Source organism: Apis cerana, linkage group LG2, assembly GCF_029169275.1.
Source record: "Apis cerana isolate GH-2021 linkage group LG2, AcerK_1.0, whole genome shotgun sequence".
NCBI classification, from domain to species: Eukaryota; Metazoa; Arthropoda; class Insecta; order Hymenoptera; family Apidae; genus Apis; species Apis cerana.
This window is the reverse complement of record NC_083853.1, coordinates 14,206,489-14,234,274: the sequence shown is the minus strand read 5'-3', so window position 1 is coordinate 14,234,274 and position 27,786 is coordinate 14,206,489. Positions and strand designations below refer to the sequence as shown.

At 39.6% G+C, this 27,786-nt stretch overlaps 1 protein-coding gene across 42 annotated transcripts; it reads left to right on the top strand.

Annotated features, from left to right (window-relative positions):
- Window positions 1-322: 322 nt before the first annotated feature.
- Window positions 323-27,786, top strand: LOC108002697 (troponin I). 42 transcript variants are annotated; one of them, XM_062071474.1, is made up of 15 exons: window positions 719-983; window positions 3,135-3,181; window positions 6,149-6,166; window positions 6,619-6,747; window positions 6,944-7,067; window positions 11,441-11,541; window positions 17,638-17,681; window positions 17,792-17,933; window positions 20,871-20,888; window positions 21,664-21,702; window positions 23,784-23,973; window positions 24,218-24,481; window positions 25,853-26,044; window positions 26,350-26,436; window positions 27,025-27,786. In XM_062071474.1, exons 2-15 carry the CDS (start codon window positions 3,167-3,169, stop codon window positions 27,036-27,038), a joined length of 1,377 nt encoding a protein of 458 aa, XP_061927458.1. In that variant the 5' UTR covers window positions 719-983; window positions 3,135-3,166; the 3' UTR covers window positions 27,039-27,786. The 42 variants fall into 42 exon arrangements, with proteins under 42 accessions (XP_061927496.1, XP_061927458.1, XP_061927460.1 ...); XM_062071476.1 differs by lacking the exon at window positions 11,441-11,541 and adding an exon at window positions 10,582-10,682; XM_062071475.1 differs by lacking the exon at window positions 11,441-11,541 and adding an exon at window positions 9,277-9,377.

The window sequence follows — 27,786 nt, the reverse complement described above, 5'->3', positions numbered from 1 at the left end:
GAATAACTTTTAATTTTACTTAAATTTGAAAACTCGCAAAATTGATATTTCCGTCTAAATTTTAAGCAACGGCAATATAATTCAACGGTTCGAAATAGAATTTTGAAGGTTTAGAAATAGCCTCGCTGGAAGTACTTAAATCATCTTTACGGGTGTCACGAGACCTATTAAAAGTCAGGGAAGATATAATATCAGGTAGAATCATAAGCGTTACGTTTAAACGACGATGTTTCCGTCAGCGTTACCGCGTTTAGTGCCAAACAGCTGGCACACCCAAAACCCAGAACGGTCCGTTAATAATATCCTCGTTCTCCCTCGCCGTGTTTTCGAGATACGGTCGACCGAACGTTGTCGCTCCACCGTTAAATTTTTCGATCAATTAATCGATCGTCGTCCGAATCTTTCTTCCCCTATTGATCAATTCTTCCACGCCAAGATCCTTCTTTATCGAAAAGCAACGAACATGCCCCAGCATTTCTTCCTTCGTAAATCTCGTAAACGGTTTTCGAAAATTCGAGAATTCTATCGTTTCGACGCAACGTATCGAAACGCACGCGTTCCTTAAGCAATGGGAACGTTGTCAATTAATCGGCGACGATTCGTCTGCTCGATCGATCTTCGTCGGAAAGAGGAAAACCCGTCTTCTTCTTCCTCTTCTTCTTCTTCTTCTTCTTCCCGTAAAACATACTTAATCAAGAATGTGGAGGAAGAAAAGCGCGAGGTTCGGTTTGCGAGTTGCCGAGCGAGCGACGAAGCGGGCCCGGCTCCGTTTTCAGTTTCCGATTATTTTTGGCAGCAAGCGGAGCGGGCATAGCTCTCGCCTAAAAATGCTTACGACCAATGGCGAGTCGCCATTGGTCGGCCACTACCACGTGAACAGGCCACGATGGAGGTTCACGACGTCGGCTAGGGATTCACGATCGCACAGTCAGCTGCTTAAGGTCCGGTTGGCCAGTCGCAGCCAGCGAATAGTTCTTCTCAAGGTAAGCCCACGATCCTCGAGCGGGAACACTCTGGAGAACACGCGTCCGCGTAATCCTCGTGATCGATCGATCCCCCTCAGGATTCTCTGCCTGGACACCGACCCTCAGGATCTCTCCTCTCTTCGAAAGAACGAGAATTACCTCTTTCTCGCCGTATTCTCGAGTGTCAGTGAGAGGTGTTTAACGACGAGGCGAGACTCTTTTCAAGGTCACGAGTGTTGCTCCAAAAACTGTGACGTTTTTCTTTTTTCTTTTTCTTTTTTTTTCTCCACTCGCGTGTGAATCGAGATCTCTCGACTCTTCCAATCTTTTCTTCTCGCGGGGAGGAGCGAACTCCTCTCTTCTTCCTTCAATCCCGTATAATTTTTAAAATTTTCACCCACCGTAATTCTTCCACTTCCATTTCTCGAAACTCGCGTTTCAATATTTTCTTTCTTCTTTTATTCGAGGGAGAGATCCCTATCGTGAATCTATGTAAACAGCCTTGCACTAGTATTCCGATTACTCGATATCTTCTTGACCGATATAACGCTCCCTATTTGCTCTCGCAACTTATCATTCCAACAAAGAGGCTCAGAGTCGAATTTCTTTCGACTATATCGTCTTTCGATATTGTATATATTTATATTCGTCGCTTTTCTTTTTTCGATTCTCGAGGAAAAAAAGAAACAACGTTGTTTCGCGCGATGCTTCCACCGGTGCTCCACTTTTCTCCGAGGGGAGAAAAGAAAAAGGAAAGAAATACGTATTATTATTATTATTATTATTATTATTATTCTTTAGAGAGAAGATCTCGCACAAGCTATATATATATATATATATTTTTGTTTTCTATTTTTACGGATCCTCTTTGACATCGGAGAAGAGGCACACTCGATCGCGGGAACTCTGGGACGTGTCTTGGAATGGCTCGAACGAAAGGGAATAGGGGGAATCTATACTTAGCGAGGGCGATCGTCCATTACAAATTTAAAGCGGTTTGATCCAATGAAATTTCCGTGGACAGGCGATTTCGAGGCGAATTCTCGTTTTTCATTTCACAGTTTTTTGGCTGTTGGTCAAGAAATAATTGAATTAAATCGGAGGTCGCGATTTAATTATTATTAAAATTCATCGCGAACGAATGGAAGGACAAATCCTTTGATCAAGGCGATGTTTCTCTTTTTTTCCTCATCTCGAATGGAAAGGAAAAGAATCGAACACGGGCAGATCGAATTATACAATTGGTGAATCTATTTCGTGTATCTGTTTTCAAACAGTTTATCTCCGATTTATTAGCGTCATTGTTCGCCAAGAATGTGAATTATTTTCGGCTTTCCCATTAATCATCGACGACTTCCTTTCCTTACTTCGAATCGTATTTCCTCAAATTAGGAAAATTTATTCTTCCTTGATATTTAAATATCAATCTCAATCTCGCATCGTACAAACTTCTCTTCTCTATTTCCAAGAAGGAGAAGAAGAAGGAGAAAAAAAAATATGTCGCAACGATTTCCATATCGTGGAAATAATATCGTATTTCCACGTTATCGAAATCCTTCCTCTCCTCGACGTGTCTCCTTTCCCTCCGCTGTTCGATCTGTTTTTCGCCATCGAATCGAGCAGCGTCGAGGAGCACGAGAAAGAGAAAGAGAGAGAGAGAGATCTAGCGGGTCGTTGCATCCAAATTTGGATCGTCGACGTAGCGACGTCTCGGCGACGGATCGAAAAGTGGGGACGGGCCGCGTCTATTTTCGAGCACCGGATATTCTATACCTTTGCTCTCTCTCTCTTTCTCTCTCTCCTGCATCGAGGGAAAGAGAAAGAGAGAGAGAAAGAGGAGAGAACGTAAAATTTACGTTCGGAAGGTAGGATTTATCGCGTCGATTTTCAGGTTATCACCGGTTAGACAACAGCCCAACAAGAAAAATAAAAAGAAATTCTCCTCAATGACGTAAATCGAAAACCTCCCCCACTCTCCCTCCCCTCGAGTCTCTCATCTTCCTTTTTTGCCCGCGGTTTATATTTAACGCAATCTGTTTGCATTTCGCCCCGTTGTAATCCGTGTCACCGAAACGATCGTATTTTAACATACGATCTCTGATGCGAACGAATATTACTGTTATTTTGCCACGGATACGTGAAACATCCCCCTCTGCGCTTTATTTTTAGGTAGACGGGTGTAGCAGCCAGGTAGCACCACGATGGCGGACGACGAGGTTAGGTGGGTATCATCGGTAAAATTTTTCCCTCCTCGGGATTCCTCTACGCAGGATGCTTCGTCGCGCGATAATTCGAGATGGTTTTTTTTTCTTCTCATCGAAAACGTACAAATTAATCTTAACCGATTATTTTTCTCCACATTTTCATGCGCCTCTCCGCTCGCGGTCATCATCATCGTCATCATCATCATCACGATCGTCCTGGTCGATTTCATGGCTTTCCACGAAAAATGGGACGCACGAACGATGGATCCTCCCGTTTTTTTTCGCCCTGGATCCTGCAGTAAACGGTTAACAGTGATTGAAAGGTACGCATTGCTCGTGCGCTTTGTGCTTGTGAAATTGTGCCGTGAAATGATCGTCGTCGTTCGTGATCGTCGTTTAGATGATCGTTTAATTCGTAGGAGAACGATATTGATATATTAATCTAATTTTTCGAAACCACACCTCAGTCTGTGAACGTGTCGGCGAAGGACGAGTGACTTTTTTTCCTTTTTTTACCTTGGAATTTTTTTTTTAACATAATATTCTATTTTGTTTTTGTTAGACTTTAGTAAACGTGTTCTTTTTTTGTATAACGATTAACAAAAGGTTCTCTCTTTCTCCTCTCTCGATAAACGAGTCAGCCTTGATTGGACTTCAAACCGACCGAGTCCTATATTTTTCTTTTCAACTTAATATAAACTGTGCGAAACATCGATACATTCTTATCGCGTCCCGCAGATGTGGGATTCTTCCTTCCCTTTTCGCGAAAAACTTTGCGAAATTCGTCTCATTTTAACCGTTTTCTTTTTTTTTCTTTTCCTCTTATGCGCTTTCCTTCCTTCGCGAAAGACCGAATTTTTCCTCGATCAATTTAACGCGACTTTTCGAGAAAGATGGAAAGAATCGAATCTCTCCTCGGACAATTTTATTCCCCGCGAAAAATCGAGAAGAGAAATTATTCTAAAACTGTTCCCTCGATGGATAACTCTCGTAACGCAAGAGTTATTCCATCTTTGCAAAAGTGCACGTTATAGAGCGGCCCTTAAACGGGGTCCCATCCAACCTCGAGGAATAAAAGATAAATACGGAAATATTACGGGAGACCTCGGCCCCGAGAGACTTTTCCCTCTCTGATTTATCGCCCCAGTTCTCGCTCCTATTTCAACGTTATTTACCACCGCGAGTCGCGCCACCCCCGCTATACACCTTATTTGTTCCACCATCTTTTCCCTTCCCTCTTATTTCACGCTTCCCCACTAACTTTTCCTCCCCTCTACGCAACCCATCTTCCCGACTGGTGATTGTGAGAATGCACCATCGATGCCCGCGCAACTCGTATTTCTCAACTTTTCCTCCATCCCCCCTCGATTCTGCGTTCGAATTGGCACGGAAGGTATCACCCTCGCCCCCCTCCAAGATAAGAAAATACCGTCTTTTCGACAACTCGTAAATCTTGGCGGAGATCTTCGTTCGTAAATGTAAATCAAAGTGATACAATTCAGGGAAGGGGGTGCTCTTTCCGTGACGTTCGAATGTGTATATCTTTCTCAAGATGTAAGAAGAAACGTCTAACGTTTGTCATTATTCCTCCTGTAATCGAGGATTAGAGTATAGAACGTGTTACGTAGATTGGCTAGAAAAACGCAAGCCGCCACGTAGTAACTCGGAAAGAGGTAACGTAGATTTACTACAATGTTGTCGCGGAGAATACTCTCCCGCGACAATATTAATATCCTTGTGTGCCAACAGCATGTATGCTTGTGCCTGTTTTTATATGTGTATTATTAAATATTGTGTCATCGATGTTACTCGGCGATATTTACACGCGAAACGCGGACAAATTATCGCGTGACACTCGATGCCAAAATATTCTACGAACCAAAAATACGAATATATCGAGATTCTTATTGCACACTTGCCTATTTTTGCATACTTTTTACACTAACACTTTTGCAAAGAATATTATCGAGATCTTGCACACTTTTCACACTTATGAGCCACGATTAATTATTTTTGCACATTTTTTACATTAGCAGTTTTTGCAAACAATATTATCGAGATTTTATTATATTTTCCATATTTATGAATCGCGATTAACATATCTTTCTATATTGTCGCAAAAAATATCGTTGAGATCTTATTGCACATTTTTTACACTTTCGATACTGTTGCAAAGAATATTATTCTTATTTACTTATGAATCACGATTAATATATTTTTGTTCACTTTCTATATTGTCGCAAAGAATATCATTGAGATCTTATTGCACACTTTTTACACTTTCGATACTGTTGCAAAGAATATTATTCTTATTGCACACTTATGAATAAATATTTTTGTACACTTTTTATATTGTCGCAAAAAATATCATTGAGATCTTATTGCACATTTTTTACACTTTCGATACTGTTGCAAAAAATATTATTCTTATTGCACACTTATGAATAACATATTTTTGTACACTTTCCATATTGTCGCAAAAAATATCATTGAGATCTTATTACACACTTTTTACACTAGCACTTTCGATATTGTTGCAAAGAATATTATTTTTATTGCATACTTATGAATAAATATTTTTGTACACTTTTTATATTGTCGCAAAGAATATTATTGAGATATTATTGCACACTTTCTACATTTGCGCATTTCTGCACACTTTTTACACTAACACTTTCTGCACTGTTGCAAAGAAAATTTTCGATATCTTTATTGCACACTTTCTATACTTGCGAATCACGATTAACATATTTTCGCACATATTTTTACACGAGCATTTCGTACACCGTTGCAAAGAATACACGCTTCTTTTCGAGCGCTTGGCACAATTTCGAGAAGCGGAATTCGAAACGTTTTGCTCTTAAAAAATTTCACTCATCGATTATTGATTTTTACCATCGATCTATCGACGTTTCGTATTCCGCTGATATCGATAGCAAAGATTTTTCTCACGATCCCTTTTTATTTTTTCCTTTACAGAGAAAACGTCTCGAGGATGTACGTAAGAGAAGGGGGCGAACTATCGATGAAACTTAAAGTAGAGCAGAAAAGGACAGCCCTGATCGCTGAAACTTTTTCAATAACTTGTCGAGTCTCGCTAATCTTGAATGACTCTTGCGACAGTTTTCGTATCAAGGGCTCGTTTCGAGTCGCGTTCCGAAAGTTTCGAGATTATTTCTTTTTCTTTCCACCCTTCGAATCGCTGACGACGATCGAGATTTTTAATTATCTTGCCTACTTTTTCTTTTTTCTTTTTTTTTTTCCATTCTTTTCATCCGTTTCTCTATTTTTCTTCTTCCCCTCTTTTTATTTTAATCGCAAAAAGCGATAAGGATATTAAATACGCGTCATTTGCCAGGGAATGAGATTTTGTCGAGTTTTTACGTTATTTACGGATATCTATTATCAGATAAGATATTTTAAGGGAGTTTCGCTTACGGAAAATGTAGGAAAAGAAGAGGAAACAGGCGGAGACGGACAGAAAGAGGGCGGAGGTCCGCGCCCGTCTCGAAGAGGCTTCCAAAGCCAAGAAGGCGAAGAAGGGTTTCATGACCCCTGACAGGAAGAAGAAGCTTAGGGTAAGTTTGCATTCCGTCCGTCCCCCTAATTTTCTTAATATTATTACGATTTTATTTATTTTTCTTTTTTTTTTACAAGAATATTCGTCTATTCGATTTCTTCTGAAATTTCATTCCAAATTGTTTCTCTCGAAATTACGATCCTGTTCAGTGAGATTCGACGTTCTAACGAATATACATTCGCGTGTACCCTCAGTTGTTGCTGCGTAAGAAAGCCGCCGAGGAATTGAAGAAGGAACAAGAGAGAAAGGCGGCCGAGAGGAGGCGCATCATCGAGGAGCGTTGCGGAAAACCGAAGAACGTCGACGACGCTAGCGAAGGTACATTAAAGGCTTTCCCTTGAAAAAAATTTCTCCTCGATAACACGTCGATAACCGCGGTTTTTTTCTCGGTTCATCGGTGCCGTGATCAGACAAGTGCTAACAATTCAGTAGGGGTCAGGGTCGAACAACACCCGAGCCCTAGGGTCTACAGAAATATTCCTTTTTTTTTCTTTTTTTTTTTCTTTTCCGACAGACATCGACAGACATACCGATAGAAGCGAGAGATATCCATCCATATACGCGATATTACAGCGAACAGTTGTCGTAATTTTTTTTTTTTTCGCTTCCACACTTTTTCCCATATCATTCTCGTTCTCTCGAGACGACGATCTCTTCGTTTTTTTCCCCCCGAGCAGAGGAAACAACAAATTTTTCTTTTTTCGAAACTCGTCGATTTCCATGCGTAAAACATCCGCCCTACCCCTTACCTCAGAGGATCCTTCCCTCCTCCGCGCGACGATAAACTTCGAAACTGCTCTAATTCGTTTCAATCACGATTTTTCAATCATTCGAAAAAGAAAAAAAACATGATAAATTCTGTCCGATCTTTTTTCACCTTCGTCCCACACAGAATCCCTGAAGCGCGTGCTGCGCGAGTACCACAATAGGATCACAGCATTGGAGGATCAAAAATTCGACCTCGAATATGTTGTTAAGAAGAAGGATTACGAGGTACTTACCCGTGAGGGTGGAAAGGACAATGTTGCGAGAAATTACATTACGATACGTGCAAATAACGATGTGGCATTCACACACACATATATATATATATATATCGTAACGATGCTCAATGTTGTTGCACTTGAGTAATGCGACGCGCTTGCCCGGTTGCATTCAATCGCGTTGACGAATCTTGTCTTGGGTTTGGCAAACAGCTCGAAAAGGGCAACCGATCTTACGCAATCGTAACATCGCGATTATTTATAAATAACCAGAGTCTATTTTCATTCTTTACCACCATTCATTTATTTATTTCCCCCTCTTTTATTTTATTTTATTTCTCTCTTTCCATCTCTCCCCTCAGTTTTCAGAGAACTCGTCTCTCTTTGCTCTTACTCTGATTAAGTAAATTCGATCGAATCGCATCACACGGTGGTCGCAATCCGGGCAAGTGTCGCGAGCTTCGCATTTCGTCTATCTTCGTGTTTCTATATAATGTTTTATCTACTTTCAACTATGGTTTCCTCTCACTTTCATAACACGGCTGTTCTGTCTATCTATTCTGTCTATCTGTTTCTTTATTTATTCTCTATATTTATTCTTTCTCGCACAATTTCTTTTCTGTTTCGCATTTTTTATATCTGTGCGCGCGTTCTATCCACCATTTGTATCTTTGCTCTTCGTATTTAATGCTATTTCGTCGTTATTATTTTTTTTCTTTTTTTCTTTCTTTCTTTCTTTCTTTCTTTCTTTTCTTTCTTTCACACGGTAAAGCTGAGCACATCGTGAATCATTCACGTTTATTAACTTTGACTGTGTTCTCACGAGTTGTCGCAAAAAAAAAAAAAAAAAAAGAACGCTATACATGATGTGTACGATGGAGCAATACCGCTCATGAGGGTAGTAATAATAAGGGTAACTCTCAAGGTTTTTGATTTCGAAATTTTTCGAAATTTTTCACAGTAGCCCAGCGTATATTTCAATACGCTCGGCATACTACCTTTTTTTTTTCTTTACTTCTTTGCTTTCTATGTATATCGCCATATCGCCTCCGTCCCCAATTTTTTCAAATTGTATCGCGATTTCTAATATATCGCGATTACAATTCACGCTCGAATAGGGTCGGATCTGTTCAAAAAAAAATATGATCGATGACACTTCACACTTTGTAATTGACAAATTTCGTTCAGCTTCGATACCACTACACGTTCTCCCCACTTCCCCCGTCCCCTGCTTTAAACGCATATTATTCTATTCTCTCCCCACCTCCTCCCCTCCGGTTGATGACAAACCGAGAAAAGTGACAACACGTGTTTTTATTTTTACACACATTCTTTCTTACACGCACTTTCGTCCATTTCAAGTCGATTAAAAATTTATATCGAGGGGGAAAAAAAGAAAAAAAAATATGTGTAGAGAAACAAAGACACATACATATACACACGCATACACACAGATACACACAGATACACACACACCGGTTAAAATCGTCCGTATCCTGCTTTGAAAGAGGAGTATGTTTCAAGGTGACTTGGAATTTTGACAGCTAACGTGAAGTCCATTCTGATCCAGTATCATAAGAGGATCATCGCTCTCGAGGGGGAAAAGTACGACCTTGAGTACGAAGTCGCCAAGAAGGATTTCGAGGTCGAAAAGTTTTCGATGCACAAAAAACAAACAAACCAAAAAAAAAAAAAAAAGAAAAACAGATGACGCTGCAATTAACAAAACAGAGAGACGACTTTTTTTTTTTGTTCTCTCTCTCACTCTCTCACTCTTTCTCTCTATTCCGTTCTCACTTCTTTTCTATCGTGTTTTTTTTTCTCTTATTTTTTTCCATCTTATTTTTGTTGTTGAATCTTTTTTTTCCGTTTTTTTCTCATTAGTACGCAACGACATTTTTTCTTTTTTGCTAGCAAGAACGCTGTGATCATAATAATAGTTCTTTTCTTTTCTCTTTTTTTCTTGATTCATTGAAATTGAAGTTTCGGCTGTTGTTAATTAATCTTAACGACGTTGATGAAACTTAGGCTGAAATCGAGGCTGAATCATCTAATCGCACCAATTCTAACGTAGTTATTCGCAAGATTTCTTTTTTGACTAGTTTAGAACGTCTTCCTAGAGCGTACGTAATAATGATTAGAAAGAGAAGAAAAGCAGGCACGCGTGAATCGTAGAATCGCAGCCAGTAGATTTCAAGTAATAATATCGTAATATGCTGATACCTAGATCCTATCTTGAGCGATTTGAAGTAGAACAATTATTTCCTTTCCTTCTCTCTCTCTCTCTCTCTCTTTCTCTTTCTTTCTTTCTTTCTCTCTTTCTTTTCGATTTTTCTTTCGTTTATTTGCGCGTAGATCACCTTCTGGCGCCAGTACCATTCCGAATAAATACGTTTCCTCCATCCATCTCCACCTAGACTCCTCCACACTCTCGAGTTAGGTTAACGTTCACGCAGTTGTCAGCTTCGTGCTTCTTGCTTTCAAAACACGAGAATCTCATTTCTTTCTTTTCTGTTTCCCTTGATTCTCTATCCTCCATCCGCGGATTAACCCTTCAACACGTTAGTTATTTTCCGTAAACGGTAAGAATATTTTTTTGTACGAATCGATCTTATCGATTCGATGTATTTAAGTAAGAACGTAAGAAAAAAAAGTCTTTGAGTATTTTTTCTTTTCTCTTTTTCCGTGGAAAAGTAATTTTTTAAACGTAACAACAGATTTTATTTAGAAGGATGGAACCAAAACCGTCCTTCCCATTTTTTTTCTTACCTACTTTCTCTTTTTCTTTCTCTTCCTTCTTTTTTTTTTTTTGCATTTTGTTCTCCATCCTGAAACTTTTGTTCTTTTAGCCGAGCTCCAGACGATCTGTTCGGCATATTGGAACAGAGTATACGCGCTCGAGGGCGATAAGTTTGACCTCGAGAGGCAAATTAGGTTGAAAGAATTCGAGGTAAATACGATCGGCTCGCCTGAAGAAAGCCTAACGAGTCTCCTGCACAGATTATTTTTATCTCTGGCCTCCCACGTGATTCTTTTTTGATTTAATTTAACTTTGCCACGTCTACGACCGCGTAATGCGATTGGTCGATGTCCTCTACGTATATAGTCCTCCCGGTCGACGCACCCTCGAAATTTCACTCTCTCTCTCTTATTAATTTATTTCTCTCTCTTCTCTATCTCGGAGAGAAATACTTTCAAAATTTTCAACTCTCTCTCTCTCTTTCTATATATATATATATATGTATATTCGTTTTCGAGGCAGCTTGTTGAGGTTGCCCTCAAATTTCATCGACAATGGTCGCGAAGATTGAAGTTTCGAGGGAAGCGTTTACAAGGGAGTGTAACTTCGTATACGTCTCGATGGACAAATGGAGGTCAAATAGCACAGTTTCCATTTGAACAAAAAGGAGAGATTTCAGAGCAGGTCACGTTCGCGTCGAGTCGTACGAAAAAAAAAAAAAAAAAAAAAAAAAAACGATCGGTCATTCGATTCCCATGCGACTTTTATTGTCCGCACGAGCGGAACGAGAGACTTTTATTTTTTTCTAAAATTTGCAAAATGGATTAACCTTTGATCGGATAAATATATATTAGAGGAGAAAATGAATGATAAAATCTCTCTTTCCCTCGTCCCGCCTCCTGGCTATTTAGTGAAAGTAACGTATCACGAGTGGAAGATATCTGAGAGACACTCCATGTTCTTTGTAGACGATTTGAGGGAGATTTGCCAAATGTATTACGACCGCGTCTACCTTTGTGAGGGTCAGAAGTGGGATTTGGAGCGTGAAGTTCGGAAAAGGGATTACGAGGTACAGGAGATAAATAAAAGAAAGCAAAAAAAAAAAAAAAACGGTGAACAATGCGAGGAGAAAGAGAGCAACCGCCAGTCGCACGCCATTCTTTTGTGCAACCCCTCTCTGAATTTCTCTCTTCGCGTTGTCTCTCGTTGTTCCACCCTCTTTCTGTACATATACGTCTTTTATTTGAGTTTTTTCTCTCTCTCTCTCTTTTTCTCTCTCTTTCTCTCTCTCTCTCTCTTTCTCTCTTTCACGATGTTTCTCTTGGAGAACACGTTGAGTGGCTTTTTCGACAAGCTAAAAATCGAACAATGAAAAGAAATAAAAAAAATTCTTTTACATTTTTTTTTCTTTTTTTCTTTTTTTTGGCAAACGGAAACAAAACGAACGTGAGAACAAAATATCATTTTTGCTTTCCACTCTTGTAATCTCGTCGGTTTACAACCAATTTTACTCCATACTGTATAATCTTGGTCAGTCCTGTAGTCGGGGATTTTATTCATTTTTATCCTTTTCTCTCTTTTTTCCAAGTTTTTCTTTTCAAATTATCTTCTTAATATATAGATTCCTATATATATAAAAGAAGAAAAAAAAAATAAAAATTAAAAAGAACAAAACTTTTTTCTTTTTTCGCGAAACGAATATGAAGTGCCTCGATTAAGACATAAATTTTTTTGCCCTTTACTCTTCAATCGCTCTTTTTTTCTCTCTCTTTCTTTTTTTTTCTCTCTCTCTCTCTCTCTCTATCTCCTTTTCATCTCTTCTGTTTTTTCTTTCTTCGATGAAACGTCGTCGATTTATTTTCGACGATTTTTCTTTTTCTTCTTCTTTTTTCCGTCTTTCTTTCTCTCTTTTTTTTCTCTTTTTCCACATTCATCATCTATAGATACACAGATTAGATATCCGTCCGATTTACTCGCTCTTTTCTTCTCTGTTATTTCTATTTATCTTTCTATCTCTCTAATTTCTATCTATTATTTTATTTCCATCTCTCTATTTCTTTCTCTCACTCTAATCATATATATATATATAACGCAGACATAGGCTTCCCTATGCTTTTCTTTCTAACTAACCACCAGCCAAGAAAAATGAAAGCTTCCCGCGAGAAATATTGGAATCAGGGCTGGGCAAGCTTATGGAGGGGACGATTATCGGGTCAGAATCGATCCATCGTTTCGATGCGCGCCCGTTCATTCAATTTTTCCTCGAGTGAACATCTCGAGTGAATATCTCTGATGATTTTACCAGACGATCGTTTCGTCGCTCGATCGAGATCGCGGCAACCGATTTTCTCCTCGCCCCCCCTCCTCCCCCTCGACCGCATAACGCGTTCTCTTGCCGAGAAAAACGAATCGTGAAATGAGAAATTCGCGTTGTTTCCCAAAAAAAAAAAAAAAAAAGAAAAGATGAAATGAAGAACGATTGGTTGAACCCCCTCGATTCTTTTTTTCGTTTTTAGTTTCTTTTTTTGTTTTCTCTCTTTTTTTTTCTCTTTTTTGTTCCGATCATTCTTTCCCCCCCTTTTTTTCTCTTTTTATTTCTCTCTCTCTCTCTGTCTCTTTCCAGTTTATTTTTTTCTTTCTTTCTTTTTTTTTTCTTTTTTTTTTTCTTACAAAATAGAAAAAAAAAAGAATTGCGCATACACAAGTCAAGGGAGGGGAAAAAAAAAAAAAAAAAGAAAGAACACATCATGAAGGGGCTGAGTTGATCCCTTTCGAAAAAAAAAAAATCTCACACGTGATTCAAAACGCGTGTGCGTGAGACTACGCGCGTGTGTGTGCGCGTGTGCGTGCGTGGGTGTACGGTGCAAAATCGGAAGAAAATCAGAAGGAATGCGAAAAAGAAGAAAAAAAAAAATCGTTATCGCCTCTATTCGGCCATCACTGTACATTTCACGTCTTCTTCTTCGTGCCCCCCCCCCGCCCCCTCTCTGCTCGCTTCAATTATTCAATTATTGTGTTTTTCTACTTTTTGCTCTTCTGCATCATCCCCCGCCCCCTCATCGTTGATCTCTATCTCTCTCTTTTTCTTCTCTCTGTCTCTCTCTGTCTCTCTCTTTTTCTCTCTCTGTCTATCTCTCTCTCTCTCTGTCTCTCTTTTTCGATCTTTCATTCTTTTTTTCTGTTGCTTCTTGCGTTTCTTCTCTCCCCCCTACAATTTCGACTTTTTTTTCGACGATACCGTTTATCTGCTACCCTTCTTCTTCTTCTACTTCTTTATTCGATTTGATTATTTTGCTTGGCTTGTACTCCCTACTAACGACCAATTATTTGGAATTATTTATGTTATACGTGTGAACAAAGTAATCGATCTCGAGGAAATTTTTCAAATAATAAATCGTAAAAAAATTAGATCGATTAAAATAATTAAACGATTATAAATAATAAATCGTGAATACGTCGGGTCCATCTTTCTTCTTCGCGCTGTATTTCTATACAATTATTTTACGATGATGATTTCTACGACGATCGAATCGCATATGAAATTGAAATTGGATCGGTCTGGATCGAAGCAACGTTTGTGACGTTTCGATTAACTCGATGGAGATTTTTCTTTTTGCCGAATAAAAAAAGTTCCAAATTTAATTCCTTTATCGCATAGCGCATAGGAATTCTCTTCGACTCGGCAGATGTCGAAAAATTAACAGCATGGATCAATTTTCTTTCTTTCTTTCTTTTTTTTTTTTTTTTTTTCTTTCACGCCGTACCAAACGCTGATACACGCCAATATCGCAAATTTTCTTATTAACTTGGGTTCCGGCCGATCGCCAATTCAATCACGATACGAATCGGGACCGATATTTCTCTTTAATAATAATAAACGGTTGCCTCGTTACACATTTCTCTTATTAATTTCGCTTATCGAGGCTTAATTGCGAATTTGCGTACAAGTACATTTTTATTATTATTATTATTATTATACGTCGCGAGAGAGAAGTATGGCACTTCATATTCCCCTCCCCTCCGTGAGGGAAGAAAAGAAAAAAGGAAAACCTCGCTTCACGATCTTTCTTTCCCTTTTTTTTTCTTTTTTTCTTTTTTTTTTTCTTTTTCTTTTCTTGTATATCGTACGTTTAATACATTTACATCGATCCAGAAACGGGACGAGACGAATTTAATGGCCGTGACGGCCGTTATTATATCGAACATGTTCAATGCGTATACACTTCTTGTACGTAAAAATGAAACACGCTGATCAGGGATCGAAGCGTTGAGAGAAACACAACATTAAAATTAATAATAATATTTGAGAAAGAACGACGTAGGTACGTACGTAGAAAGAAACGAAATTTTGCAATTTTGCGAACACGTTCGCTGCCCCCTTCTCCCCGCCCCCCCCCTTGGAATTTTTGACCACAGATGTGTTTGAAACATATAGATATACTCCGTGTATTATATCGTAACTACCCCCCGCCCCCAAAATGTAGATAATCAAAACGCTGGTTGTATTGTTACTACCTCCCTTTTCCCACGCTTTTCTTTTTTATCTTGATTCCACTGTTAACTCTCACGAAGGTGGGCCATCTTGAGACCAAGTGAGAAAAATATCACGAGAGAGCGAAGTGCCATGCTGTGAAAATTCTCCGGAACCATCCACCCTCCGCCCTCCTTATTTGTCGCCTCTTGTTTTCTTTTTTCCTTTTTTTTTTTCTTTTTTTCTGGTCTGATCAACCTTCGCGTGTAAATCAACCTTCTGTCTCCTTCTGTCTGTGATCGTGAAACGATACGAATTTTCTTCTTCTTCTTCTTCTTCTTCTTGTTGTTCTTGTTTCTTGTTCTTGTTGTTGTTGCTGTCGTTGTTGTTCTTGTTGTCCCTCCGTTGTTGCTGGAAGAGACGTGAAAGTAAGAGAACACGTACACGCGTCTACGTGACGATCGATAGATTGGTTGTGTTCACGAGCGAAAATGATGATTTTGCACCGATTCGCACGCACCACCACCGACTCTGTCACTGTCCTCTTGTCATGGTGTTCAATTGGGCCTGTAAATAGCGGATCCTTTCCGGCGGAAGTCTGTTCCTCCCCCGCCTCCCCGATATTTTCCATTTTCCAACTTTTGAAAAAGAAACAAAATTGGAAACACTCGCGTTTGATAATCTTCGTGTTTGACACGAAGAAGAAGAGAGAATCAAAGAGTTTGGAGCGTGAAATTCGCTCGTTGGAGAGAGGAACAGAATTTCTATTCGGCCAGGAAAGGGATTGTAGTGGACTTTTTTACTTCTTTTTTTTCTCATCACCCCTCTGTGGACAAAGAGCTGATCGTGACCAGCTCCTCCCTCTTGATTGGCACTAGAATGAAATTCACGTCCTATCGCCGCAAGGTCCCCTACGTTTCTCGTTTTTCCTCCCCCCCCCTATATATATATATATAGTGTATATAGTGTAATACGTTCTCCTCTTTGTTTTTCACTTTCGTCTCTGAACGTGTGATTCGTTCGCCCTTTCTTTCATCCCCTCCCCTCTCCTTCCCCTTCTTCCCCTCACCTCCCTCTGACCGATTCCGGCCGCCTTTCTCGCCGAGTGAACCGCGGATGGCGGGGACGAAACGAGAAAGGAAACGGGCGGAACAGGGAGAGCGGAGAAAAAGAATCCGACAAGTGGCTTCCGGAGGAAGTTTTACCGACCGAGAACAGCGTTCGTTCGAACGTAGGTGGAAAATCAATTTGTTTTTCGAAAGATCCTTAGAAAAAGAATAAAAAAGCGGGAAAGTTTCTATCAAATGGGGGAAAGATGTCGTGTACTGGTTTCAAACTGATTAACCAGGATAGAAACAGCGATAGATTGGCACGCTTCTCGTTTCGATTTTAAATAAAGATTAATCGGACGAAAATTCATCCTGCAAGTACGGTTTAAAGATTTATCAATTTTTAACGTTCGATATGATAATCTCTAACCTCGGTCAATGCGTCACGTGGGAAGTAAAAAAAGAAAAACGTAGAAACGTGTCTCGGTTTTCCCTTCGGGACGAAAACCCTCCCCCTCTCTTCTTTCGTGGCTAAATGGCTTTTTAAAATCGTCGCAGTAGAAGTACTCGAATTCCGTTTAAACAACGATTAAATTACATAAGTGGTTTAATTTCGATCGATAATAGCCTAACTTTGCCATTTCTCCTTCAGTTCAATTTTTGTCTGTGGGGGGACGTTGAACAGGCTATGTATGTATATATGTATACGTGTATATACAGGTTTGATTTACTCGTTAGTTTAGTTTTTTCGATCTTTTTTCTCTTTCCAATATTCCCTTTCTTTTTTTCGCATCGATAATCTCTCGTCCGTCCGCATCTCTTCTGTCCAGCCACATCTTCCCTCCCCTCATCATCCCCTCACTTACCACTTACCATATTGTTACCCGGCATCGCAGTTAATCGGCCAAACCAATTTATCGTCGATCTCGACAATTCGTCGTCGAGAGTCGAACCTCGCTAACCGAATGTCACTGTATCCTCCATAAAACGTGCACACACGCCATCCACAAAACCCTGTCCCCGCCTGCTTCTGGCACGCAGGTCGCATGCTAATTTCTGCTCCAGAATATCTTCTCTGTTTCTCTTTCTGTCCGCCTGACACGATTTTTGATCTCGATGTAACGTGTCCCCACGATGCTTCTTTCCATTTTCGATTTTGCCTGCTGTGTCGTTGAGTGCGCGTGTGCGTTCTCTTCTTCTTTTTTTTTTCTTTTCGTTTCGCCTGCATGCTGTGAATTTGCATGCCAATTGTGATTAAAAAAAAAAAAAAAAAGAAAAACCAATCGAAGAACTGCTTCTTTTCTTATTCTACGTAATTATCCCATTCTTCCATCGGCGTTTTTTATCCCATTGGAGTAAAGTCGACGAACGATTGCCCTCTCGAAGAAAAAAAATGGCAAACGATCGATTAATCGTTAATTTCGATTCGTCGAAAAGATTTTTAAACGATGATTTTCTTCAAGTTCCTCTTTCTTCGGTTCGTAGATATTTATTACGTTTATAAGTTTTGAGAGGGTGTCGTTTCCGTTTCGACTTTCCTCTTAGTTTATCACCGCGATTTAAACGAGAAATAAGCATGATCACAATTCTCGTTTCGATCTCAACACGAAACTTAAATCTAATATCGAATGTTCGATCGCTGCAGATCGCGGACTTGAACAGCCAGGTGAACGACCTCCGAGGTAAATTGTAAGTAAACCCTTTTCGCAGTAAACCCCTCTCTTTCTTCATCCGATATGTTGTATATACACGCGTGTATAATACGCGCCTCGTAATAACTCTCTGTCAACGTGGTTTAGCATGAAGCCGACATTGAAGAAAGTGTCCAAGTACGAGAACAAGTTCGCCAAGCTCCAGAAGAAAGCGGCCGAGTTCAACTTCCGTAACCAGCTTAAACAGGTTAAGAAGAAGGAATTCACCCTCGAGGAGGAAGACAAGGAGGTAAGAGCGATCGTTTTCGATTTAATTCCAGTCGAAATTTATTTATTTATTTATTTATTTTTTTTTCTTAACTTTAGACATTTTTTTTTCCTAACCTCCCCGTCGATGGCAATCACATTTTTCACTTCGTTCTTCGTCATACTTTACTTTCTTTTGTTGCGCGCGAATTATCCGCTTCTTTTTCTTCTTCTTCTTCCCTCTTCTCTTTTTCGTTTTTTCTTGCTCGTAGGAATACAAGGCTTCGCGGTGACACGTTCTTCGACGTTTGCACGTTTGGATTAAATTTCAGTCTTGTATTTACACGAGCGAGATTATAATCGCGAGTAATTTTGATTTTTGAATATTTTCTCCTCCTCTTTTTCTTTTCTTTTTCGCCATACGACGGGTGGGTGACACATTCACGTTTTTTTTCCAGCCATTGAGAAAGACAGTTTTTGTGGCTCTGGTTTTCTTTCCGTGTATAAAAACCCGGTCAGCAGGTTTTTTTTTCCTTGTATTCGTAGAATTTTGATCGTTCGGACGCGCCCTTCCTTTCCATGGAGATCAACCGATTCGTTCCCAACCCCCTATTCTGTCGTACATTCCATCGTTATATTCGTGAATATAATATATCGGCTGTGCATCGAATAATCGGTCGATCTCCCGAAAGGAACACCGTCCTCATTTTCGTATAAGCTCCCTCTCTCCCCCCCTTCCCAGTTGTAGTGATAGTTGACTAGGCAATTGTGTTGTTCTCCACAGCCCAAGAAGTCCGAGAAGGCAGAGTGGCAGACGAAGAAGTAGATTTAAAACAGAAAACAAACACGAGATAAACGTGTAAAAAAAAAAAAAAAAAGAGAACGAATCGAAAAAAAGAAAAAACCTATCACACGCGTACACAGGCCATCGAGTAAAACACAGATTTAATAATAAAAAAAAAAAAAAAAAAAAAAGAGAATCAACATTAACACAACGTGTACACACATCCGTGAATTAGAAAAGCAAAAGGTGAAAATCGGGAGGAGATAATAGTTGGTGGAAAAACGTTCTCGTTTTCTACTCTTCCCCACCCTCCCCCCACCCCCTGATTATATATATCGCTTCGTCAATCTCTGGTCTACCATATTCTACCTTGTTTCGATTTTATTATTGTATCCGTGCTTAAATCGTGCCTCGTCGAGGATTGCGCAATTATTGTAATAACGAGAAAATACATACGTTTTTAGGTGATGAGGCAAGGATTTGAAAAGTTTTTTTTTTTTTTTCCTAAAATTCAAAATCAAACTAAAACGTGCGAAAAATAAAATAAATAAAGAAAAATAAAATAAATAAATAAATAAAAAGAATGAACGCCAAAGGAATACAATTGTGTCAATAATCGATATAAAGTCGAAAGAAGCAGCGAACAACTTTCCTTCCGATCCTCTCGGTCGATAGCTCGTTATTCCTCCTTGATCATTATTCTCTCTCTCTTTTCATTTCATAACGAAATTATCTCATTATTCTGATATATTTTTTTTTCATTCGTTTTTCCTTCGCGTATGAGAACCGTACTCGACGAACTCGATCCTCCGCGAATATCGTAGCGTAGATCCCCCCTCCTCTTCTCGTCCATAAAAAGATGTGAACGAAGAAGAATGCGATCCTGAGAATTTTATTATGGGGATAACCGATAAGAATGGGTCGAGCTTTATCGAGAATCGTTCCCATTCTGCTCCACTAATTTTTTTTCTCTAACCTCCACTCTCTTTTTATATATCTATTTTATATAATAGTATATATATATATATTTGTAGTGTATATATGCTCAATAATCGGAGGTTATACCTGAAACCGTATATACCTTAATTTGCTTTCAACGCGTCTACTTCTTCTTATTTCTTTCTTTCCTCTTTCTTTCTCTTTCTCTCACTTTTAACGCCATTTCACATTTAACCGGTAATTTTAAGCGTTAATAATAATAATGACAATAAATAACCGGTAAAATCGCGATGTAAAAAAAGAAGAAAAAATAATAACGAATAAAAAGAAGCAATGTATATATATATATAAAAAAAAAAAAAAAAGAAAAGAAAAAAAAAAGGTGAGAATAGCTTATACAAAATATATTTAAGACTCACAGAATTTCTTCTTCGTTTCGTACATAATCGCAGAAGCGCTTTACTCACAAGTGCCTGTTCTATCTCCTTCTCTATCTATCTATCTTTTCTCCTTTCTTTCTCTTCTTTATTTTCTTTTTTTTTCTTCTTCTTCGAATCATTTCTCTTTAAAGCTATTCATCCGTTTCTCTTCGTTTCATTTCGTTTATCTTCTCTCTTCGTTCAAACCCTGTTAATCGGCTCCTTTACGCAAAGTATATCCTTTTAGGAAACGATCGGTGTACAACAACACGTACCACAACAACAACAACAACAACAACAGAGGATAGATCGGAACGAACACCGAACGAAAAACGGTGGAAAAGTGTCGCGCGTTGTTTCGCTCTTTTCAATTAAAAACTCTTCTCCAATAAGCTCTTTTGCAGCTTTAGCCTTCACATTCGCGCATCGTTCGGCTGCCATGCTTCCAGGCTGTACATGTGTAGGATTGTTGTCCCGTCTGAATTCTTTTATCTCGAGCCGTGAATCGATCGTTCGATTCGGATTAAAAATTTACATTTGCGCGCACACATGCACACACGTATGTATGTGTACATATCTAATGAAATGAAAGAAGAAACGAACTGGATGCTCGATGCACGCCTCGATTTGCGCCATTTTCTTTCTTCGTCGAACGTGATTCATGACCGATCGGTCGGACAAAGCGAACGAATGAATGAATCGAATGGCCTCGAGCGATCGAATGAGTCACGATCGACCTCTTAATCTTTAAGTTATTAATTAGTATGTATACGCTCTAATAATTGTCCATGTCTCTTATCTGTCGACTAATGATGTTGCTCTTGCATTATGTTCGCAGAACGCGTCAAAAGATAAGGTAAAGCTTTAAACGATCAGATCGTAGATCGGCATGCATTCTTAGTGGTTGAGAGATGAAATAATAATAATAAGTGCGTGTATTATTAGATAACGTGAAGTAGATTACCAGGGATTGTGTGAACGAACGAAAACGCAAGAAAATATCGTAGGATTAGAAAAACCGCTTGCTATGCCCCTTAACGATACGAATCGCGACGTATGTGTAATCGTGTTTTATTAAACGAAGATTAATCTTTTCTCTCTCTCTCTTTCTCTCTCTTTCTCTTTTCACCGCCTCGTTTTTCAGCAAGATTTTTGACTCGAGAAGATCGAGCGTATCGATCTTTTCTTTTTCTTTTTCATCTTTTTTTTTCCCACGGACACACTTCTCTCGCACCTTTTTCTTTTTCCCTTTTTTTTCTTCACTAACATTGTGCACGGCTTTTCGAATGACGATAAAGAGAGAAGAATCGGCCCTCGTTTGTATTAATCGAATTCTTGAATTTCCAAAGCAAAAAAAAAAAAAAGAAAAACGATATCGATCGTGAACGATGCAACATCGATCGAACGAGCGATTTTTAACAATCGGTATTTATTTTGTGAATTTTTCGCGAATTTTCTCCCCCCCCCCCCTACCCCACTGCCCCCGTGAAAATGCCACCCCGTTACACACCTGCTTTGCGAAAGTTTATCACCCACGGCTAACCCACCCGGACCCTTGCGTGTGCGAATTTCGATCGAGTTACGGTCACGAACAACGGTCGATCTCACCTACGTTTTCTCAAACTTTGCAGAAGAAGCCCGACTGGTCGAAGAAAGGCGAGGAAAAGAAGGTAAAGGAGGAGGAGGTCGAGGCATGAGGCTATTGACGTTACGCTCGTTCTCGAGACGTTTTTTCGAGAAGGGATCGTCCATCCATCCATCCAGATAACATCTCGCAACAAGCAACAAACTTCCTCATTGCTACTTCTTTTTATTCATTCTTTTTTTTTCTCTCTCTCTCTTCTTTTTTTCTTTTTTGTCTCGATTAACTCGATAAATATTACAATATTATTGCAACTCCCGAAATGCACGTATAAAAAAAAAAAAAAAAAAGAAGAAAAGATCAAACGTGTGCCCATATGTTTCGTCTACGATGATTCCTCGATTTGTATCGAGAGAATTCACCATCGGATGTTCTTTCGTGTCCGAGTTCTAATCCAAAAGAATTCAGAATTTTGTGACTGACCGATTTCTTTTTTTTTTTTTTTTTTTTCTTCTTTTTCTTGTTCTTCTCGTCTACGAGATATGTATGTACATATATATATATTTTTTTAAAAAAGGAAACAAAAACCCTGTATCGTTCTCCGTCTCTGTTTTTTTTCTTTTTTTTTTTTTTACACTGTCAATCCTCACTATGTATCACTATGTTGATTCGTAATTCTCTATGAACCGGATGAAGGGAGAAATGAAACGTAATTGGAATATAACAAGGAAGGGAAATCGTTACTTAAGATTTATTGTAAATCAAAATATTTAACAACTATGAAATACATTGTGGCTGTGTGTTCATTCCCCTATTTCCCACCATCCCATTTTGTTACTCGTCCCTTCCTCGTTTCGTCGATTTTATGTTCTATGTTCTTTACACGATCAAAGGGGACAGTTTCTTTTCTCTTTGAAGCAAAATAAAAAATAATTACCACATAATTATCGATATATAAACGTATACTTATAATGCGTTTCTTCGCGTTGGAACTGTCGCCTTCGATTAAATTTATTTAATTCGTTTTTATAGAAGAATCTTACGGTTGTCATATTGGAAAGTACCGTTAATTTCACGTACGACTCAATCATCGTGATCATTAAGAATTTTTTTTCGCGCGAGAAACGAAATTTTTATCACGTTCGAGGCTTCGCTTCTTGAAAAGGTTGTAAACACGTCAAAGAGCCAATGAGGCGCGTCGAATGGCGAAGCGTGTACATTCAACCGAGAAATTTTACGCCACGTCTTACGACGATGCCTATATCATAAGAAACGAAGGCTCTCGAAGTTCTAAGCTTCGTGTCGCGACACGAGATTGTCGATATCGTTCGATTTAATTTCTCCTTTTTTTCTTTTCTTTTTTTTCTTTTTCTGTTTACTCGACACTCGCTGAACGCGAGTTTCGCGAGAAGAGTAATCCATAGAAATCGAATTTGCAATCGAGAAACGAGCACGGTAGGTTGAACATCAATCAGATCACGCTTAATTACGATTCGCTAAATAGGCTTGTAAAGGCTTTTTAACGTTTACAATTTGTCCATCGTTTACGGTCATCGTATTATTTGAAAATTTTCGTTCTTTGGCCGAGAAAATAACGCCATCTGCCGCGATAATCCTTGCCAATTTTTCCTTTACATTTTTATCTTTTTTCTCTCTTTTTACAACGAATTCGGAATTATCAGCCGTGTATAATTTTGCGAAACGAAGCTCGTTCGTGCATTCAAATTACCGTAGCAATGTTTATCATCGGTATTGTTTAATTATCTCGACAATATTCGTTATCGCGAACGGCCATTGATTTACGTTATCGAATGGCCACGCGCCCTGATGCGCCAAACTCCACAACGTTGTTGCACAGAGAGCGTTATTATCGCTCGTACGACTCGTGTATCTATAAAAGACGACCTTTAACGCGGCTGAGCTGAAATATGCACGATGACCGTAAATCGAACGATTTAACGCGTGCGATGCAATTTCATCTCGAATCAAATCTCTACTCTCGTCGAGGATAAACGCTCGTTACGAGGAGTTTTCATCCTTTCCGTCCGTATTTTCTAATAAAATTATCGAAAGCATGATTCTTTTTAATTGAAACGCGAGCAACGCTTCGAGTGTTTCGTCCGTTTGAGATTTCGGGATGGAGATAGTATTATTATCATTCCCGTGCAGGAGGAACCAGCTCCGCCACCCGAGCCTCCGCAACCATCACCGACACCCGCACCATCAGAAACCGCTCCAACGCCATCGCCAGAACCCCCAACGCCATCGCCAACGCCGTCGCCGGTACCTCCCGCCGAGCCAGCTCCTCCACCGGAACCTGCTCCACCCGCGGAAGGGGCAGCGCCGCCACCACCCCCAGGTCAGTGCACCGAGCATCTATCACTCGCAATTTTACTTTATATCACGTGTATCTATATATACGTGACTTCGACTTTCACTGTATTTTCTTCTACGATCTTAATTACGTTTCATTTTTCATGCGATGGCATAACAACGCGAGGAAACCGCTCCATCATCGACCGGGGTGAAACGAACTCGGGCCCTCGCCTCTTTAGATTAGAGTAGATGTTAGTCTTTAACCCAAGGTGCATGTAATTGTTCAGAAGGTGCACCTGCGGAAGGGGCAGCACCACCGGCGGAAGGGGCGCCACCAGCTGCCCCTGCGGAGGGAGCAGCGCCACCAGCGGAGGGCGCGCCGGCCGCACCTCCCGCCGAAGGGGCACCTCCCGCTGAAAGCGCGCCCCCTGCCGAGGGTGCGCCTCCTGCCGAGGGCGCACCGCCACCGGCGGAGGGGGCACCGCCAGCGGAAGGTGCGCCACCTGCGGAAGGTGCGCCGCCCGCGGAAGGCGCACCACCACCGACAGAAGGTGATCTCGTCCCAGCTTTTACCATCTTTCGCAAACTCGTTTGCAAACCGTCCATTCCCTCCAATCCCAATCCCTTGCGCTCGACTCACCTTTTTCCTCGTAATCGAGAGATGAAGATCCGAGCAGCTTATTCACGAATACTATACTTATTATTCGTCGATTCGTTAATTCCATGATTCGTCCCATTTTTAATTTGTTAAATTAATCACGCTCGACTAACGTTTTTTTCGAAAGGGGGCATACTCGAGATACGATTTTGATATACTTTCTAATAATAAAGATCTTATAAAAGGAACCTATTCACAAATACTATGTTTTTTGTTTATTAACTCGTTAATTGCAAAGATTCTCTAATCACGCTCGATTAACCTTTTTGTCGAAAGAGGGGGAAGCAGCATACGTGAAATGATTTTGATATACTTCCTAATAATCAAGATTCAAAGAACCTATTCAAAAATATTATTCTTTTTATTTATTAACTTGTTAATTCCAAAGATTCGTCTGATCTCTAATCACGCTCGACTAACTTTTTTTCAAAAAGAGGGGGAAGTAGCATACGTGAAATGATTTTGATATACTTCCTAATAATCAAGATTCAAGGAATCTATTCACTATACTTTTTATTTATTAACTTGTTAATTCCAAAGATTCGTCTGATCTTTAATCTTTTTCTCGAAAGAGAGGGAAGCAGCATACGTGAAATAATTTTGATATACTTTCTAATAATAAAGATTCAAGGAACCTATTCATAAATAGTGTATTTTTATTTATTAACTTAATTGCAAAGATTCGTCTGATCTCTAATTACGCTCGACTAACTTTTTTCAAAAAGAGAGGGAAGCAGCATACGTGAAATAATTTTGATATACTTTCTAATAATAAAGATTCAAGGAACCTATTCATAAATATTGTTCTTTTTATTTATTAACTTGTTAATTGCAAAGATTCGTCTGATCTCTAATCACGCTCGACTAACCTCTTTTTCGAAAGGGGGCAAATAGCAGATATATGAAATGACTTGATATACTTCCTAATATAAAAGAGATAAAGATCCGAGGAATTTATTCACAAATACTATACTTCGTCCGATTTTTAATTTGTTAAATTAATCACTAACCTTTTTCTCGAAAGGGAGCAAATAGCGTACTGGAGACACGTAAAATGATTTTGATATACTTCCTAATAACAAAGATCTTATAAAAGGAACCTATTCACAAATACTTATTATTCATCAATCGTTAATTGCAACGATTCTGATCTTTGTTAACTTAATTAATCGTGTTTGTTAAATTAATCGTGTGACGTATTAATCGAACTGCCGAGAATTCGAGGTGCGAAGGGACTGAAGTGAATTTGTGTGAATTTGCGAAGGCGCGCCAGCAGCAGCGGCACCAGCAGCGGAAGGTGCACCGGCACCGCCACCACCAGCGGAAGGAACCCCGGCACCACCTCCGGCCGAAGGTGCACCGCCTCCTGCGGAGGCAGCGCCACCTGCAGCGCCAGCCGAGGCTGCCCCAGCTGCGCCCCCAGCGGAAGCTGCGCCGGCACCCCCGCCAGCTGAAGGTAATCCTTTATTCGCTCCCTTTAACCGATTACGATTAAGCATTTCATTCAGGATCAATCGTACTTCTTCTCTACGCTGATTTATCGCCAGTGAAATTCGGCTCAGTTTTTTTTGATCAATTTTTCTCTCTCTCTTTCTCTCTCTTTTTACGAAAACAGCGAAATTTTTGTAATTCGATTCTTGTCTTTCGAAGCAAGGCAAACACGCGGTTGCTCTTCGTCTATTTTATTTTTCTTTTTTTCTCTCTGTCTGTTCTCTTTCCTCGATTTTTTTTAATCCTCCTTTTTTTCAACTTAATTTCTAGCTAAGGTAATATTACTTTTGAAAGTTACACTGAACGTCAGCCCCGTCGTTCGTCCAGTAATTCGTGGTTCGAAGTTCATCACATACGGTATGTTAAGATAATAAAGGTTGACGTTCTAGTAGAGGACTAAAAATCTAGTCATCAGCCACGAGTAACGTTCGCACAAAGGTAGTTTGACTAATCGTATCATCTTGTACACTCGAACGTGATGACGTATCTTGTTTACAAAAGAAACTAAAACTCGCCACCACTCTAACGACCAAAGCTTTTACATCTTCTCGACAACTACGAGGAGAGCTGTAACTTCTATAATTGTACTTCCTGGCTCTCGAACTTTCCGTAACTTCTACCAAATACGAACGACCAAATAATGATAAAACGGTAGCAGTAACAGTAATCGATTCATCGGAGAGCTTGTGTAACACAATAGTAATAATAATAACGAGAGGATACCGAAAATACCTCTTATAAATCTTCGAAACTTTGACAAAAGTGGAAGAAGAGCGAATTCTTGGATTCTTCGAGAAAGTAACGACCAGCTAAAAGTACTAAAATAAAAAAGAAAAACTCGATTAATCCAACGAAAACTAGATCCCTTCCGCATCAGCGGGAGCTAACGTTATTATTATTCTCCGAGGAATAATAATAATAATTCCTGTCTTCTTTTCTTTTCAGCACCGGCATCGTAACTTCGTCAAAGTTGAAACGGACGAATGGTCACCTCGCCACACGATTACCGTTCGTTGCATCGTCCGAATTTGCATGAAACGTACACGGATAAGCTAGAGTACGGATATTAAACACAGATATGCGTCGAGCCGTATCGTACTCGACGCATGATGGTTCATGCGTTGCCTTGTCATCGTCGTCATCACCGTCATCATCATCGTCATCGTCGTAACCATTATTTTCGTCCCGTATACGCGTCACTTTCAACGTCACGGTATTCGTCAGTCATGCGTATCTCGAAGAATGAAAGCTAAGCAGAGCGAGAAAGATAACAATGTTGTGGATCGAGGGGGAGGGGAGGAAAGAAGAAAGAAAAAAGGGATGTTTGTCATTGACGTGTTCTTTTTCTTTTTTTTTTTTTTTTTTCTTCTGCAAAGTCAATCGAGAGAATCGTCACGGGGTGCCTGGAAAATTTTCCACTCTTGTTTCACCTAATTATAGGAGGGAAATAAATAAACCGTGTTGTTGTAAGGGGTCATAAGCCCGTTAGTCAGGCTCACGTTCCTACTATGAATTTTCTATCGATTGAAATCGAACGAAAACTAAAACGAGATAAATATATGCAGTTATATATCGCGATATTTTTATGTAAATAATATAATATAATAATACGACGCGTTTTATCGAAGATTAATGCAAATGTTTTATCAACACTTCCTTACACGAGTTGATTGGATTTCGTAATAAAAAATCTTTTTTCTGCGATCA